Genomic DNA, 19,339 nt, shown 5'->3' with positions numbered 1-19,339 from the left:
TGGGTTGGTCCATAGAACCTTCATAGCTATGACACAGTCCACAAGGGCAATGGAAAATAGAATACATAGCTAAAGATAATTTAGTGTAGCTAATAAACCAGTCTGCTTTTTGGCTTTTTGAAGTCAGAAGGAAACCAGGGTGCCCCCCCCCCCCCAAAAAAAAAAAAAACAGATATGGAGAGAGAATGCCAGTTCCACACCACAGGTTATCAAAGGCAGTTGTTTTATTATACAATTAATGAAGGGACTGACACCATGGCTGTGTGAGTTATGGAAGAAGCTAATCACCTGGAATGAAATATGTTCTTCCACACGACATGCTGTGGCATCTATTTTATCCTCAATAAATTAATTTCTGGAAATGCATGCTTAATAAAGCAATTTGTACCTTATCAGTATTTTCTTCTCTGGACAGTTGAGGTACTTCTATTGTACTAGAAGTGTTTATTAGTATCTCACCATAAAAACTGCCACAAAGCATATAATTTTAGTTTGCTAGCCAGTTGCAAATGTATGGTTTCAGTCCATTGCGGCACACAAATACAGTTTGAAATCCAGAGATTTAGCATCGTCACAAATAATCCACATGATCTTGGTACACATTTACAGGCACAAGGGATAAGCTATGAAGGTTAGCAGTTTGTGATTAACCAAATGTTTAAGATGGTCATCAGCAGTGCAAATGAGTTTTTAGATATACAGATAAAGTAACGTAAGAATTCTTAAATTCAAAAGATAAAAAAAAAAAACACTTTGCTTCTGTTAACAGATTTAACTGACCAAAACAAGGCTGATATGGAGGGAGATATAACACTTGGTAAAGCCCTTTTTTCAACTATAGTGGGGGATTTAAAAATAAATCTTACTGGGTTGAAAACAGCAACTCACAGGTAACAGAGAAATCATCAAAGCAGACTGTGCACATTTTGTTTTCCTTTTAAGATAGTCTCAGCCATGTCTTATTTTTTATTGCATGAGCATTCAAAAACCCTTTTAAAAGCAATTCTTTTTTTTGGGGTGGGGCTCACCTGCCTACCAATTGCTTAATCACTATGCTTCCATATGTAGATTCCTTAATTAAGTGAAAGCTGTTCATGGAACAGACATCATACAAGTAGCCATGAAAGGACCCCCAAGGGGTAGGCCTGCAACAGGGTGATGAGATGGCTTGCCACCTGATTTTGCTAATGATGCTCTCCTCATAGTGTGACTCCAACTTGAAGGCAGATGCCTTCGTCTACCTCTGGTGTCTTCTGCATACTGCAGGCAGAGTACATGCTTCTGGATGATTGCCCCAAACATTCTCTCTGAAAGATGTGAGCAGGCATTGTCTTGTCATTCCTTTACCTGCTTGCAAGAGACCTCCGGCATCCCAGGTCACTAAAGGAACAAAGGTAATTTGGGCCATATGTAGGGCTCCATCTATCTATGGATCAACTGACAGTTCACTTCTAATGCTATACAATAATTACCTTCTATTTACTCCACATGCTTTTCCTCTTTAAAGAAAATTACTCACATTTGCAAAATTCATAATTTATAAAATATAATAAAACTATCTTGATTTTGAAAATAAATTCATTGATTAAATGAATTTATTTATATACACTATAATAGTTGTATCTGAAGCTTAGTGCATTTATTTGTACTTCATGTTGTTGAAAGGACTATCATAAAAACATCATTCTTTACCTGCGTTCATGAAATTTGTTGTACCTGTAAAAGTTATGCAGTATTGATAATTTATCAATGCTACCACTAATATTCATCTTTGTATGCACATTCAAGCCCCATTTGCCTTTAGTTTTCAATCTGAAGTATTAAACACTGTCCACACAGTGGTCATTTTACAGGGTTTCCATTTATCTACTGCTCTAATTTCGATTCTTTCTTTTACTTCACCACCTGCTAGTTTTCCAGTAAATGTGGTCTCTGTCCCCTGCATAGATAAACCAGACTTGTTGCTAGTTTATTGTGTATTTGCTCTGAGAAGCACATTACGCATTTTGATAAAATTAATTTGCAGAGCTGAACCTCTGCTGAAAATGTCTTTGCTTCTTTCTTGTGTGTTTATATTAAGCTGTATGCATTATACACATTTTAGGTGTGTTTGTAATGACAACCTTTGCCATGTCACTGCTACAACTTATTTTGAAATAAGTACTGATGGCATATTTGTGAATGAGTGTGTAGAGTTTTCCAGTATTCTTTAAAAAAGTACTTGTTCATTAGTATATTTGGCTCCCACTCCTTCTTTGATTTCATGATTTAGGTAAACATGTTTCTTCACTCATATATTTAAGAATGTTGTCCTAATGTAATAATTTGTACACTGTTTGCCTCTTCCTGTAAACAAAAGCGTTATGTATTCAAAAAAAAAAAGCCACACAAAACTCCTTCCTGGGCATTATACATTTCACCAGCATGGCATAACAGATGTTTATAAAAAGGAAAAACAAACAATTCTTCTATTGACAGAGATTTCCTGAGGGTGTATTACATTTCTTCAAGTTTTCAGGTGTATTACTCTTCTCCAAATATCAGCATTTATATAAAATGTTGTAGCATTTTCATTTATATTCTTGACAGTGTACTATGAAACATCCACAGTATTTTGCTTTACTAACACAGGCATGACAGTCTATATTTGTGGTCTTAATTTAAATCACAATAACACAATAAATGAACTTTTTAAATTTGCAAAAAGCCTTTTGCAAAAATCACACTGCCCACCACATCTTGCATGGTTATATATACAAGGTTTAGTTCACAGACTTACCTGACTTATAAGAATGCCAGTTACAACACCCAGCTGATGCAGAGTTCCAAGAGCCCCTCTTAGTTTTGTGGGAGACACCTCTCCAATATACATCGGAGTCAACCCTGATGACAGTCCTGTGGAAAGGATTCAGATGGTTATTTATGCAGCATTAATATATATATTTTTAAAACAAAACTTATGCAAGTGTAGTCATACTTTAAACAACTAGCACATAAACATTTAGTAGTTTGTAATTTTTACCTGTATGTCAAAGTGTCTTGTGAATAAACTAGTATAATACGTAAGGGGGAATACGTTCTTATACTGCCCTGTCCATATTCTACCTGCACAGCTCCTCTCTAACATTTTATTTACTAACATATTGTGTTTATGTTGTCTGCTAATTTCTTTTGTAATTAGATTAACTTTTCATTTCCTTTGTAATTAGATTAACTTTTTCATAAATAGTATGTACCATTAACTGGCCCATATTACAGACACAATAGACACATTACTCAATACAAATAACAACACTGACAACAACATGCAATATGGTAACTATAACACTTTCCATTTACCAGGATTTATAAATTGCTATAGCAACATATTTAAAGCAGTGGTCACTTACTTGTTTTTAAGTATATACTGCAGTTATATATAAAACAAAAAGGGGCTTCCTGTTGTATGTTTGAGGACCATAAGTGTGATCTTCAGAATAGTGCAAATTTAAATTTAACTATAGATATAAATATATATTGTCTCTAAAATTAATGTATGTTGGAATATTTCCTCTTCTCCAAGGTACAAGCTCAGAATTAGTATAGTTAAGTAATGGGATGCAGTAGGGTTTTCCCTCTGTAAAATGTATTTATTTTTTTATAACTGTGAGTCTCATATTTTCCTGTTATGTTCTGAGTTTTGTACTTAACTTGGGACTTTCACTAAGGAGTCTCATAGGGTGCCATAAAAGACACAAAGACTGATTATCATTTACTGGATTAATGAATTATTGACCAGACATTTGAAACATACAAGGATTATGAACCAGAAGCAAAACATTCATATAATTGATTTACATGCCTGTACAATCTGAGGTGGATAAGAGCTGTTTTTATAGATGTCCACAAAGCATATAACTGGATTCCTATCTTTGTGTTTTTTATACAAAAGGCATATCTATTGCTCATGTGATATTACTGGCATGCTCTGTGGTCAGAAGACCAACTTAAACTCTGATGTTGAGTAAGAAATGTATACTGAGAGGACATTTAGCATCTTGTCCTCTGGGTATGAATTGGCAGTGAATTGTACCTGTGTACAGATGAACAGCTGCAGTATTAAGATACTGCATTAAGTGAATGTCTGCTGGACATCTGTTAATCTCTATTTGTTTCCCATTCATCTACGAAGTCTGCAAGCCTAAGTGCTACACTGACAGAGCTCTTGACGGTTATAAAAGCAGCACACTGCTCAGTAAGATCACATGCTTAACAGAGGTGTTTTTCAGAACAGTAATTGACATTGTGCAGACTTCATTACTCAAACCAAAGGGACAGAGCCATTTACATAGAAGGTATTTTGCTCACACACTAAGCATGCATTGGTTTTGCTTACATTTTCTCCTCTCACATTTCACAAAGCTGTAGAAATGCCACTGAATTTCAGGAAAGCAAAAATCCACAATAATAAACGGCTTTGAAAATGACGGCACTAAAATAGTACAGTTGTGTACACTTACTATAAATGTAGAGTGTATTCACTGTTGCAGTCATCACATTTGGGTTATCTGCTTGCAGTAGCCCTCAGTCGGCCTGATTATCAAAGTCTTGGGTCCTGTGTTGGTTGCTGTCTCATCTTCTGTGACGTCAGGTAGTCAGGGGTATAAAGCATGCAGCCGATGCCATTATATCAGTTTTTCTTGCCCCCAGATGTCAGATGCCCCCCAATGGGAAGCAATTATATATATATATATATATATATATATATATATATATATATATATACACACAAGGTTATACCTCCAACAAAAAAGCAAATACACCAAAAAGCTTTTAAGCATAGTAAAGGAAAATAGAGGTACAGCCAAGAGAAGTCAGGGGGCTGGAGGGAGGGCAACCAGAACTGCAACAGTGAATACACTCAAACATCTACATTTATAGTAAATGTACACAAGTGTACTGTGTTCTTCATGTTTCACTGTTGCAGTCATCACATTTGAGTAGATTCCCAAATCTAAGGATAGGAGGAGGAATTTAGATAGCATTAGGAGCAGCTATAAGGCCCTGCAAGGCTGCAGTGGCAAAGCCAGCTCTGGATTTAGAGAAACTTGGCAAATGGTAATGCTTAGTGAAAGTATGTACAGAACTCCAGGTAGCAGCTTCAAGGATGTCCCTGGTAGGTACACCTCTGAGAAAGGCTGTAGAGGTAGATGCAGCCCTGGTTGAATGGGGTCTAATTCCCTGTAGGATAGGTTTTCCATGATGCTTATAGCAGAAAAAAATGCAATGGCCTATCCATTTAGAAATGGTTTGTTTTGAAATAGCCTTCCCTCTGCCCCTGCCGCAAGATGATAAAAAGCTCCACTGCATAAGGGCCTGTAATTCAGATACACTTTTTGCTGAAGTGATAGCGAAAAGGAAGGCTGTTTTCCAAGAAAGGAATTTTAAATCTGCACTTGCTGCTGGCTCAAAAGGAAGGAGAGTGAGTTTTTCCAATACAAAGTTAAGGTCCCAGGCTGGAGTAGGGGATCTCCTGGGTGGTCTTAAGTTTTTTTCCCCTTTGAAGAACTGCTTGAGCAGTGGATGAGAGAAGAGGTGTGGTTCTGTGTTGTAATGAGCTGAAATGGATGAGCCGTGAACTTTGATGGAGGAAAAAGAAAGGCCCTTGTGAAGCATCTCAGTTAAGTATTGAAGAATCTGAGGTAAATTGGGCACTGCTGTGCTCATCCCTTGAGTGTGGGTTTGGGCACAGAATCTTTTCCATTTTTCAGCACAGGATTTTCTAGTGCTAGGCTTCCTTGCCTCCAAAATGACATCCAACACTGAGGGATGATAATGGAGAGATTAGGTAATTAGCCAGGCTGCCAGGTTCAGGGTTTGAAGCTGAGGGTGCAGAATCTGGTTCTCCTGCTTTGACAACAGGGTAGGGGTCTGAAGCAGGTGCCATGGAGCCAGCAGTGGCACACTGCACAAGAAGGGGTACCAGTGTTGGCATGGCCAGTCTGGTGCAATCAATATCGTCCTTGGTTTGTCCTGCTTGATCTTTAGTAGTACTTTGGAGAGGAGAGGCAGAGGAGGAAAGACATAAACTGATAGGTTTTTCTAGCTGAAGGACAAAGCATCCACTTTCCAAGCTTGTTTGTGGGGAGTCCTTGTGCAGAATTTGTCCAAGTAGTAGTTCTGGGGGGAGACAAACAGGTATATATCTGGGCTCCCCCATTTGTTTATCAACATGTTGAAAGTCTTTGGATCCTGTTTCCACTCGTGTGGTTCCATGAGGTTTCTGCTTAGTTCGTCTGTCAGTGTATTTAGCTTTCCTTTCAAGAATTGAGCTTGTAGATGCACTTGGTAGCTCAAGGATGTGTTCCACAGAGCCATGGCTTGTCTGCAGAGGGGGTAAGAATGGATACCCCCCTGCTTGTTTATGTACCACATAACAGTGGTGTTTTCCGTCTTTACCATTAATTGCCCTGGAAGAATGTGGTCCTTGAAGGCTGTCAGAGCATTCTGTACAGCTAACATTTCTTTCTGATTTATATGTAGGTGCATTCGATTTGGGTTCCCTTTGCCCTGAATGCACTTTCCCTGCCAGATGATCCCCCTATGCATAGTCTGACGCATCTGTTGTTAGGGTTTGGGTGGCAGGGGATAGAGTGAATGGTAGCCCCTTGTTGTGGTGGCAGGCCTCTGCCCACCAATGGAACTCTAACCATAGGCAAGGTATGATAAGAATCATTGCTTCTAGATCCTGAGAATGTTGACACCATAGGCTTTTTAGATACCATTGTAGTTTCCTCATATGCAGTCTTGCATATGGAATTAGTAGAATGCAGGAGGCCATGAACCCCAAGGCTTGCAGTATTTGCCTTGTAGATAGCATGGTTTTTGTGGCCATTAGTTTGAAGTAAGTTGTCAAATGAATTTGTTTCTCTGGCATGAGGAAAGCCATCTGGGAAGTTGTGTTCAAGCTTGCTCCCAGGAATATAATTTGTTGACAGGGTACCAGATGTGATTTATTTTCGATTATGGTGTACCCCAGACAAGTTAGCACCTTTTGTACAAATGACAGATGATTCAAAAGTATGTCCTGGCTTTCTGCCTGAATTAGACAATCATCCAGGTATGGGTATATTTGAATATTTCTTTGCCTGCAAAATGCAATGACTGGAGCTAGGCACTTTGTGAATACCCTGGGCACAGTAGACAAGCCAAAGGGCAGTGTAGAGAACTGATAGTGCATGTAGCCTGCTTTGAAGCAAAGGTATCTTCTGCAAGATTACTTGATTGGGATGTGCAGGTAGGCTTCCTTTAAATCGAGTGTTGCCAACCAGGCATCTTTGCCTAGCATAGGAAGCAACTGGTGAAGAGTTAGCATCTTGAATTTTGGAATCACCAAAAAGATGTTTAAGATAGACAGGTCCAGGATATGATGCCATGAGTTGTCTTTTCTGGGTACCAGGAAAAGTCGTGAGTAGAAACCTTGTCCCTTTTCCTCTTCTGGTACAGTTTGAATAGCCTTTATGTTTAAGAGAGAGAGATAACTTGCTGTTGAGCCTCTGCCCACTGATTTGGGGGTAGATCTGGCCAACCATTTGGGGTTGGTAATGTGTGGAAGTGAAATCTGTATCCTTGGGAAAATATATTTAAAACCCATTTGTCCTGGGTAATGAGTTAACAGTTTTTTGCCTGCAGAGCAATCTTTCCCCTAAAGGAGCAGTCAGTTGAGAAGTGCTTGGAAGTTTTAAAGTTAAGTCATTGAGACAGTTTACCATAGGGAGGAGTCTTACTACTCCCTGATTTGGAAGTGGGAGCCCCCACTGCTTACTCCTGTGCGTACCCAGAGACTGAAGCCTCTGTGTTCTGCTGGGTCTGGGTTTGGACTGAGAAGGCCTGGAAGAGGCAGGAAAGGACCAATTCTTAGAGGGCCAATGCCTACTAAATCTTGGAGGCTGTACTTGTAGGAAATCTTTAACAGTTTGCATAGATTTAGCTTTTTCCTCCATCTTTTTAAGAATTTCTTCTGCTTTGTTGCCAAACAGGCGATCCTGATTTAAGGAAGCATCCAGTAATTTAGCTTTAACATGATCTGGCAAGGAATGGTCTTTAAGCCAAGCATGCCTTCTAAGTACACACCCAGTAACAGCAGCCCTGCAAGATGCCTCTAGTGAATCAAAACCACATTGCAAAGTATGTTTTCCAGCCTGTTCAGCAGAATGCATTAAATCCTGTAAATCCTTATTTTCGGCACAGTCAGGAATCAGCATAATCTTCTGTTTAAGCAACCCAATAATATGCTGCTGATACTTTAACATATGAAACTGGCAGTTTAAGGCCCTAATGGCCAAGGTTGCAGAAGTGTATACCTTCTTACCCCATCTATTCAGAGCCCTGGAGTCTCTATCAGAGGGGGTAGGATTTTTGGCAGTAGTAGCCTTAATGCCCTTGGGCCCCTGTAAGATGGTCTCAGGATCCGCAGTAGGATTTTTAAAAAGGAACTTGAGAAAGTCAGGAACCCTGTAATGTCTATCAGGTTTTCTGGGAGCAGGAGGTAAGGAGTCAGGGGCCAAGCTAGACTCCAAAAAGGCATCATCAACAATGTCCAGTACAGGAGGTATAGCCAAAGGCCTGTGCTGGGGCAGGAGTAAGAAATCCCTAAGCCTCTTTTTAGAATCAGAGAAATCATGACTTTCCCAACGAAAAAGCTCCCTGAGAGTATGCAAGGTTTCACCAAAAGAGAAATCCTCTGGGGGGAAGCAGAGGGAATAGAGTCCTCTGTATCAGAATCCTCATAGGTAGATAAGGGTAAATCCTGGTCATCAGAGGAAACAGAAATTTCAGAATCCTGGTCAGAAGTATCATAAGCAAACTCAATCCTAGGTCTCTTAGAGAACGAAGGTTGGCTTCCCCTGATTAAAGTAATAAGGCCTTCAGTCATTCTTATCATTTGTTCTTTTGGCATAGAGGCCTGACCATGCGGTCTGGGTGTCAGTTTTCTAGACATGGTTCGAGTTTTAGGTCTTGAAGAAGAAGAGGGTGCCAGTTTAATATGCAAGTCAGTAGGCCTGAATATACCCTCAGAAGCCGGAGCCTGCACAGCGGATCCGAACCCATCCAAGGTAGAGACATCCGCAGGTTCCACAGCTGAAGCATCTCGTGGCATACCAGACTCAGAATGGGTTTCAGTAGAGGCCTGTGAATCTGAAGTGGCAGGTATCAGTGGCTGCGAAAGCGCCTCACTGAGTACCGGTGAACTGGTGACTGGCTTAGGAGAAGCATCGTCGGAAGCTTTGGACCTAGGCGGCCTGTCTCTGTCTTTATCTTTGCATTTTTTCAGAATGTCGGTAGTCGGATGGCTTACTGAAGACATATCAGGATAATTGAATCGAGCACCAAAAAATTTATAAGCGCAAATATACCGATGACGGATAGTTTGTGGTTTCAATAAGGCACAAAACCGACAGCGAGGTACGTCGTGGTCAGGGCCTAGGCAAGGAATACAGTACAAATGAAAATCTTTATGAGGTATTTGCTTTCCACAAGAAATACTTTTACTGACATCAGTTTAGAGCAAGAAAAAGTTTCCCCAACGGGGTACTTAGCTTTTAGTTGAAGACTTCTGTTCTGAAACTCGAAAATGAAAATTTCAGGAGTCGGCCGACTGGCACTTGCGAACTGCTTCTGCTTCGGGCACTGTACGGCAAGAAAGACTGATGTAATGATATCAGCTGCATGTTTTATACCCCTGACCTGACGTCACAGAAGAAAAGACAGCAACTGACACAGGACCCAAGACTTTGTTAATCAGGCCGACTGAGGGCTACCTGCAAGCAGATAACCCACATGTAATGACTGCAACAGTGAAACACGAAGAACATCTTCAAGGCAACTGAGTTTCCAGAACATAATGGCTTGCCAGTTCCCTCCTTAGACTATACTTCTGTTCTTGAGGAGGGAGTTGCCAGTCATGCCCAAAGTGACCTTATGAATACCCATCCAATTATCCTGGTCTCATTTGCAGGAAGATAGTATATCACACAGTTTTACCTGCTGTGGGAGTCTATACCAGAGGTGAGGAAGACACTGATGTGCAACAACAGGTTTAGCTCTCTCATTCTGGTATTTGTAGGACTGTTTGATTTGTGAAGATACATGACCATCTGGACTACTGGGGTCCTTGACTGATTAGAAGACAAGCCAATACAACACAGAAAAAAAGGACAGTGCTTCTAGTCTTGTCCCCCCCCCCCCCCCCCGCATTCACCTATTTTACACCTGACAGCTAGTTCATTCTATGAACTATGCCTGTCTGCTTGGATCATCTAGATGAATGCCCTCTCCCCATGATAGGCATGTCCATCTCTCCCTGCTAGCATCTCAGAAGCCTAAGCTGTTAATTGATTATGGGTTGCCTGGTCCATAGTGAGGGCTTTATTCCTCAATACCACAGAGCTAACTATGATGGTGACTTATTGACATATACAGATTATAATTCTAGATTTATGGTAGGTCAAGCCTACACATTGGTGTGCTGCCTACATTTACTGAGAATACTGTTTTTAACCTTTCAATTGATCATAATTTTGCAGAACATCCCCTATTTCACCTCATGTTTTTGCCCTGTCTCATATATGTATGTATATATATATATATATATATATATATATATATATATATATATATATATACATACACATATATGGGTCTACTTTGTTTCATTGAATCTCATTTCACTGAATTTCAATTCACCCTGACCACTTCGCTGAAACCTCAAATTACTGAAAATTCATTTCACTGAATCTCATTTCACTGAACTGCAGTTAGTATATATGGCACTGTGTAGAGTACTGTAAGGCAAGTAAAAGGTATATGCCCTTTTCCCCACTGTAGTGCGATCCTGGAGTTAGTATATATATAGTTAGGGTGGTGAGGGGCAGAGCCCCCACATTGGGGGTATGGGGGCAAAAACCCACAATTAGTTTGAATACATTTTGTCTTCTTGAGAGAGTTAGTCATTGGTGTTGCAACTATTCATGTCTATTGTTTAAAATGCATTGTTTTGAAGTTTTTGGTAAAATACAATATAAAACAAACAAGGTGGGAGGCTCCGCCCCACCCCCAATGTGGGGGCCTGTGCCCTCCACACCCCTGATAACTATATATACTAACTCCAGGATTGCACTACAGTGGGGAAATGGGCATATACCTTTTACTTGCCTTACAGTACTCTACAAAGTGCCATATATACTAAGTTCAGTTCAGTGAAATGAGATTCAGTGAAATGAGTTTTCAGTAATTTCTGTTTTCAGCGATGTGGTCGGGGTGAAATGAAATTCAGTGAAATGAGATTCAACAACACAAAGTAGACCCACACACACACACACACACACACACACACACACATATATATATATATATATATATATATATATATATATATATATATGTGTGTGTGCGTGTGTGTATATACACATACATACAATGTGGAATGGCACTTACGTAAATCTGGAATGGTCAAATTCATCTTTACCAGTTTCCATAATGCTGTTCTGAAAATGTCGAATGCACATTAGTGAATGGGAGTCTACATTCGCTAATGTGCATTCAACGTTCTGATAACAGATCATGCTACAGTGGGGATTGGGAAATTTACCCTTTTCCTCACTGTAGTGTGATCTTGGAGTTGGAATATATAATTTGTAGGGGGGTGTGGGGTTCCACATGGGGGGGGGTGCAGTGGTGCTTGCCCCCTGCAAAACTGTAAAAACTTGTGCTGTAGACGTACCAGTCATACAGCAGCTTCAGCACAGCTTCCTGAGGGTCTGGCGTCACATCATGACATTCTGATTTTGTTCAAATGAGGACATTGAGGTGATGATTTTCAACATTCCATACAAGTGACATTATCAAATTCAGAATGTCAATTTGATCAAATGATAATATTTTTATTTGACTTTCTACTTTTTGATAGTAAACCATATGTATATATATATATATATATATATATATATATATATATATATATATATAAGGGATCTGTGCAGATGTTTGAAGTTTCACTTCTTTAAACCCACTTCACCGAGTCCACTTGTTCGAAGTAGTGAAACTTCGAACATTGACTTCGGCAGTCACACTACAGCACGGAATGGGAATATTACCTTTTCCCTGCTGTAGTGCAATCTCGGAGTTGGTATATTTAAGTAGGGGGGTGTGGGGGGCACAGCCTCCCACATGGGGGCTTGCCCCCCTGCAAAAACATGTTTTAGTGGGGGTTTTTTTTGGTCGCCCGGGGAACTAGACTTCAGCAAAAGTTCATTTTCTTTGAAGTGAACTATCGCTGAAGTGTGGGTCTCCTGCTCTGTTTCGAAGAAGTGTTCTTTCAATGTAGAGCAGTAGACTCATATATATATATATATATATATATATATATATATATATATATATTTATATATATATATATATATATATATATATATATAGAGAGAGAGAGAGAGAGTTATATATAGGTTTAAATGACTTCATCAAGTTTTTGGAAAGTCGAAATTCATATGGTGTAGACCATATGAGCAAGTTTGAAATAAAAGAAAACAAATCTATGTTTTGTAGGGGAGCAAGCTCCCTGCACTCCCCATGTGGGGGCTGTGCCCCCCCAAATTATATATACCGACTGCGAGATCACACGTGATTTTGATGTTGGTATATATAATTTTCAGGGGCTGTGTGGGGGTGCAGGTGGCGTCCACCCCTGCAAAAACATAGATTTTTTTTTTTATTTTGAGTTTTCAGAAACTCAGTCATATTGTCTCAACCATATGAATTTCGAGTTTCTAAAAACTCGATTAAATCATATAAACCCATATAAACACACACACACACACACACACACACACACACACACACACACACACACACACACACACACACACACACACACACACACACACACACTACTTCTGTTAAGTCACTAAGGATTACACTTGGACAATAATGCCAGAGATTAAAGTTTCCTACTTATTTTTCAGAAAATGTATGCTGATATGAAAACTATTGATCTTTTTTTTTCTTTAATGTAATAATATCTAAAAATGTCCCTGATTTTAGGCCTTTGCTCTCCCATTATTTTGGCTTTGTCCCAGACTCTTGACGAACAACAGAAAGGGAGAATGTTATAACAGCAGAGAACAGATTGATAAACATGCTACTGGTCTGTCTCAAGTGAGATCTGTGATAAGGAGAAAGGAGAGTCCGTGAAAATCCAGGGTAAATTTAGTAGGCAAATATATGATTGGTAGTGTTTGAAGCTGCAAGATAAAAATATAATGCAATGCAAATAAATAAAGCTGAAGCAAATACAACTCAACTTTTTTAAATATATACTACCCATTAGTTACAAGATAGTGCCCACACAAAAAGGCAGGTATCTGATGGTAAACAGTGAAGCAAGTGATAGCAATACCGAGGAAAAATCTACAACAATGGAAGGCCAGTAGTGTAAAATTTAGTGCTATGTGGCTTAAAAGATAATGGATAGCTCTTTCAGTAAAGCAAAGTAAATATCTTTATAGAAAGAAGGTGACAAAACAGCAGTATTACAGTTCTAATATGTTAAAATAACAAACATTCATCCAAATCATTAAGAAAGGTTTTAAATCTCCTGGTGGTCTGTGAAAGAATGCAGCCAAAAACAGTGTGATACAAGTCTGAACCACTGCAGAAACATCTCTCCAGATAAGAAGAGAAAAAATATCTAGACTGGATGTGTCTTATGAAATAAACTGATTCACTCACTCTTAAGTATATGCTGATTGTTGAACAGCTTTAACCGACCAGTAGTTTGAAAAGGAAAAGGCAGTTAACAGCATACCTAATACACTAAGCACACTGCTAGTTAAAGCTGCAATAGCATCAGTTCTCTAACTGCAGGCAAGAAAAAGCAGCAACATTTTCATTAGCTTCAGAAGCTTGCTGCTACTCTTTGGTCATGATTAACTAATTTAATCCACTCCCCACTCAGGAACAAGGTTTAGGACACTGTCTCTGTGAATAATCTGTGGATATATACAGGGGTCCATGATGTATACTATATCAAACTGTATTAGTATATGCTGTTTTATTTGGTATGATACATTAAGAGTTGAGACATATGCATGCAATATTTGTGTATTGTGCAACTATACTTTTGTTATTTTAGTCTGTTTTCTATGACTCCAGAAATCAGTCACAAGTATTCACGAATAGCAAATAAGTAATTTATAAATGTCTTATAATCATGACACTTTTCTTTCATATACAAGATTACCAAGGCAGACTTGTATTCTTGGACTGATAATGAAGATTTTTTTTAAACTTAGATGATATTTTACTTATGTTTTCATTGTTTTCAGCAACTAAACTTTCTGGAGAAATGTGACCTTTTTTTTTAAACCAATATGGTTTTAGTTTATCCTATTAGTTTCTGATGGGACATTGGATCTGTTTCCATGTGCTATCATACCGCTTGAGAGAAGACTTTAATAGTAAAGACTGGCTAAGCAGAGGGACTGAACTGACCCTTTTGTGAGAAAGGGTAGCAGTACTAGACATAAATTCTACTATTAGTGGCAAAGCTACTGTACAAGATGGCAAAACAGGCATATAACATAACTGGAAGCTGTCGATACTGTGTGGAGAAGAATATGTCTAGAGAGTGGAAGCAGAACTAATAGACATCCTTACAGTAGCAGAATGCCACAGCCAACTGGGAAATAATATACCATAGGATAAAGAAACATTAATGTAGAATAAGATAAGTCATTATGGAGTTTACAAGGATACCTCTGTATTTTAGATGTCAGTGGTTTGGTTAAAAAGGCAGCTCCTTTTACTGTCATACTAGACAATGGTCAGATGCATACTCCATAATGAAGACTGCAGTAAAGGTGCTGGGATAACATAGCTGACTTCAGTTTATGATGGGTTATCAGTCTCCTTTCCTTCATTAAATGGATCATAGTCTAGAGTGCGAGAGTGACATGAGCCTTGAGCTAATACTTGAGAAGATATGAAGTTGCAAAGAGAACATGGCAGAAACTGTTCCTGCAAATTTATTTAACATTTGTTAACCAGGAAAGTCTGACTTGGACGGAAGCCAATTTTCAGCAGAGGCCCAGGGAGAAACACATCAGATGCATGTCTTTGTAACATGGGAGGAAACAGGAACACTCTACAGAAACCCACACAAACACAGCGAGGACATGCAGACAATGCACAGAAGGCACCCCAGCCAAGAATCGAACCAGAGAACCTCTTGCTGTGAGGTGACAACGCTACTGCTGCACCACTGCACTGCTGGACTGATGCAGCTACATACCTCTCAACCTTTTAGCACAAGAATTCTGCACAAAGAGAAAAACACTGGTTAGCCGCTGGGGATAAAGGCCCTGGCGGCGGGGGATAAAGGCCCAAAATTAGAGACAGGTTTTAAATATTGCTCTCTTGCTTAGAAAGTTGCCAGAATAACAGGTTTTGCATTACCATGCATATTCTGAAGGATATGATCTCTGAAACTCAAATGTCTGGCAATGATTTGGTGACTTCAAAAATTCAGTGATTTGCCAGAAAACTGCAAACTGCAAGATGAACAGACCAAAAGTATGAAACAAAAATCTGGGCATTGTGTGAAACTCCAGATATCTGAGAGCCATGTACAGCTATAAAGATGCCTTAAAAGTAAAACAAACAAACAAAAAACTCTTCTAAATATTACAGGACATATGCAGCTCTGTTTTTCTTTTTACGCATTGCTACAAAATGGTTTTCCAACAAGGGCAGGAAAAAAAAAAAAAAAAAAACAAGTGATATCATGACAAATAAGCTAAACAAAACCAAAAAAAAACCCCAAAAACAAAAAAACTGCAGGCTAGAGGGAATAAGCACAGTGTAAGATTGTGTGGATAGGATGATGAAAACAGAGATAGAGAGATAACAGAAAACAAAGATAGGGAGATAACATAATGAGGCACACCACAAGCATAATATGCATTCTCTGTTTGCCAGATGAAACAGGACTTGAAATGAAATTATTAGCTCTCATATTCGTTTAAAGGGAAGCCAGTGTGATTTTGCTTATAGTAATGAAGGCATCACATACTACATTTCTATACCTTTGACTTATCCTGTTCTTCCCTTTTTATTCAAGCATACTGTAAGAATGATTTGAATTGCTGTGAGTTAGTATCACTTCTAATTCCGGGAAAACAAAGCAGCACTCAACACAGGACAAAGGAAAAGCAGCAGGTAGAGGACAAGGGGAAATGTTCAGTGTGATAAACATATTATACCATTATTGTTTTGAATCTAATACGTTTAGTATAGTTTTTCAACAACTGCTTTAGGGGGGATGTAGAGAATTTTCTGCTTGCTGTCAGATACACTTTGTTTGGCAAATCAGCAAAGAGATCGGGAAAAATAAAACATTTTTTTCTGTATCTGTTTCATGCTGCATAATTGGTAGGAAGATTAGAACTTCCAGCCAAGATCCAGTTTTCAAATTCTTTTTAATTTTTTAGACAATGCCAAAAAATAACTAAATAACTTCAGAAAAAACAACCAGCTGTGTATTTGATAAAAAGATCGAAGGATAGCAATATTTAATACAAATGCATAAGCAGAAGGAAAACATGCAAACATAAGTATCTAAAACTTTGGGAGAACAGAGTTTGAAGAAATACCAGAATGTTCAAGAGCATATCTTATGGGTGTGGGGATATGGATAGGAAAAACTGAAATGTGCTACAGAAGGGGAATGCTAAGAACCAATGGAAGCAAAGTAATTACAGCAATCGTCATCATCATCATCATCAATCATCAGTATCATCATCATCGTCATCATCAGTCATCAGTCATCATCATCAATCATCAGTCATTATCATCATCATCAATCATCAGTCACCATCATCATCATCATCATCATCATCATTAGCCCTCTTTTTCCCATTTTTTTTCTACACGGGGTCATGGTATCGTGGTAACTGTCACCATCTCTCTCGAGTCAGTGCCACACTCCTGCCTTCTTCAACACTCATGCCAGACTGTCGCAGATCTTCTTTCACACAATCCATCCACCTGTTTGCTGGATGTCCTCGCTTCCTCTTACCTTCTTCTTGTCTGCCCCAAATCTTCCTCACCAGATTGTCTTCTGTTATTCTGCACATGTGCCCAAACCACTGCAATCTGTTCAGTTTGATCTTTTCTGCAGTTGGAGCTACTTTGGCTTCTGCTCTTATGTCCTCATTTCTTTGTCTGTCCCACAGTGTGTATCCTACTACCCTTCTCAGGCACTTCATTTCCATCACCTCTAGCTTCTTCAACTGTTCTGCCTTTACTGCTCAGGTTTCTGTACCATGCAGTAGTACTGGTCGCACCATCTTGTATGCCTTACTTTTCAACTTCTTTGTCATTCTTCTGTCTTAGACTACACCTGATACTCTATGCCAGTTAGTTGCAGCCCCCCCCCCAATTCTAGCTTTGACCTCTTCATTCAGACTACCCATCTCCTCAACTACCCCTCCAAGAAACTTGAAACTGTTTACCTGTTCCACTATCTTCTCTTCTATCTTTGTTGTCAGCTTCTTCTAATTTCCCCAGCTTGCTGCCATTACCACTGTCTTATCTGTGTTTAGTTTCATCCCATGTGCCTTCAGATTTGCATTCCATTCTCCTATCCTTTGCTGAAGTTCTAGCTCAGAGTCTGATGGTACTGCCACATCATCTGCATACAGCAGCTTTGTTGATCCGTCCCCTCCAACCTGTTTGCTAATGTAGTCCATCACCAGTACGAACAGCAGTGGGCTCTGAGCTGAACCCTGATGTAAACCCACTCCCACTGGAAACCCTCTGTGAGGCTGAACACTGTCTGTACTTGAGTCATTGGGTCCTTGTACATAGCCTGCACTAATTCTACCAATGTTTCTGGGACTACAAACCATAGCAGTACTGCCCAGATCAGCTTTCTTGGAACCTTATCATATGCTTTCTCCAAGACTAGGAATGCCCAGTTGGACTCTCTCTTCATCTCTAGCTTCTTCTCAAGTATCTGTCTCAGTGCAAACATCAGGTCAATTGTGCTGCATCCTGATCTGAATCCAAACTGCTCATCTCCCATATTACATTCTACTACTCTGTGTATCCATTTATCAATTACCCTGTCCAGAACTTTCATGCAATGTGATAGGAGTTTGATGCTTCTGTACTGCCCACAGTTGTGGATGTCCCCCTTGTTCTTGCACACTGGCATGAGTATGCTTATTCTCCAGTCATCTGGGATATGCCTTTCTCTCCACTCTGCTATTAATACCCTCAGGAGCCATTTCTCCCCTATCTCACCCAACATCTTTATCATATCTGCTGTGACCTCAGCTGAGCCTGCTGCTTTCCCAGACTTCATCTTCCTTAGTGCTGTTCTTATTTCTTCTAAGGTGGGCTCATCTTCTTCTCTCATCGTAGGCTATTTCTGGGGCAGTACAGCTTCTATGGGGTTTTCTTCATGCAGAAGCTGCTGGAAATACTCCTTCCATCTGCCTTGGATGTCCAGTGGACTGGTGAGCAGGTTGTTGCTGGAATCCCTTATGAAGGGTGTTTGACTATCTTCTTTATCTTTCTGTCATTGCCTTGCAACCTGCTATAGTTTCTTTGTGCCCCTTACTGAGTCACTTTCCAAACGTTGGTAAAGTGCCTCAGATGCCCTATTCTTTGCTATTGTAACATATTTCTTAGCTTCTTTATTAACCAACCAGTAGGCCTTCCTAGCCTGGTCAGTCTTTTCTATCTCCCAGTTCTTGCTGCACTCCTTCTTTCTTCTGATGACTTCCTGGACTTCTGCATTCCACCACCAGCTTTCCTTATGTACCTTATTTCCACACCTGGCTAGGCCACATATCTTTTCTATAGTCCTAACACATGCTGTTTTTGGGCGCTGCCATTCTTCTTCAACTCCACCTATTTCTTCCTCTTCTTGGGGTGCTAGAGCCCTTTGTAATTCCTTGAACTGTTGCACTTTCACTCCAGTCAACTTCCAGGTCTTGAGCCTGGTGTCTGTTGACCTTAGAGCCTTCTCTGACCATTGCTTGCAGCTGATTGTGGCAACTAGTTGTTTATGCTGTGGGCCAGCTGTTTCACTGGGGATGACTTTGCAATCATGGATTCTACCCCAGTACCTTTTCCTTACTAGGAGGAAGTCTACCTGCGTTGCATGTTGACTACTCTTGTATGTGATCTTGTGAATGTCTCTCTTTCTGAACCATGTGTTGGCTACTATCAAGCCGTTTGCCAGACAGAAGTCTAGAATGGCTTTTCCTTCTTTATTCCTGTTGCCCCACCCATATGG

The 19,339-nt window shown here is 39.6% G+C and overlaps 1 protein-coding gene across 1 annotated transcript in view; it reads right to left on the bottom strand.

Moving 5' to 3' along the window:
* The window catches only part of SLC2A2 (solute carrier family 2 member 2), a 438,812-nt gene that overhangs the window by 149,479 nt on the left and 269,994 nt on the right, over window positions 1–19,339 (bottom strand). Inside the window, exon 5 of the mRNA XM_044070056.1 lies at window positions 2,780–2,895. Within this exon, the coding sequence (XP_043925991.1) occupies window positions 2,780–2,895 (116 nt within the window). The remainder of the gene's footprint in view (window positions 1–2,779; window positions 2,896–19,339) is intronic.

This window comes from Protopterus annectens, chromosome 4.part1 (genome assembly GCF_019279795.1).
Source record: "Protopterus annectens isolate FY-2018-M chromosome 4.part1, PAN1.0, whole genome shotgun sequence".
In the NCBI taxonomy this organism is placed as follows: Eukaryota; Metazoa; Chordata; order Ceratodontiformes; family Protopteridae; genus Protopterus; species Protopterus annectens.
Note: the sequence above shows the minus strand (reverse complement) of the source record. Positions and strands in the feature narration are given on the sequence as shown.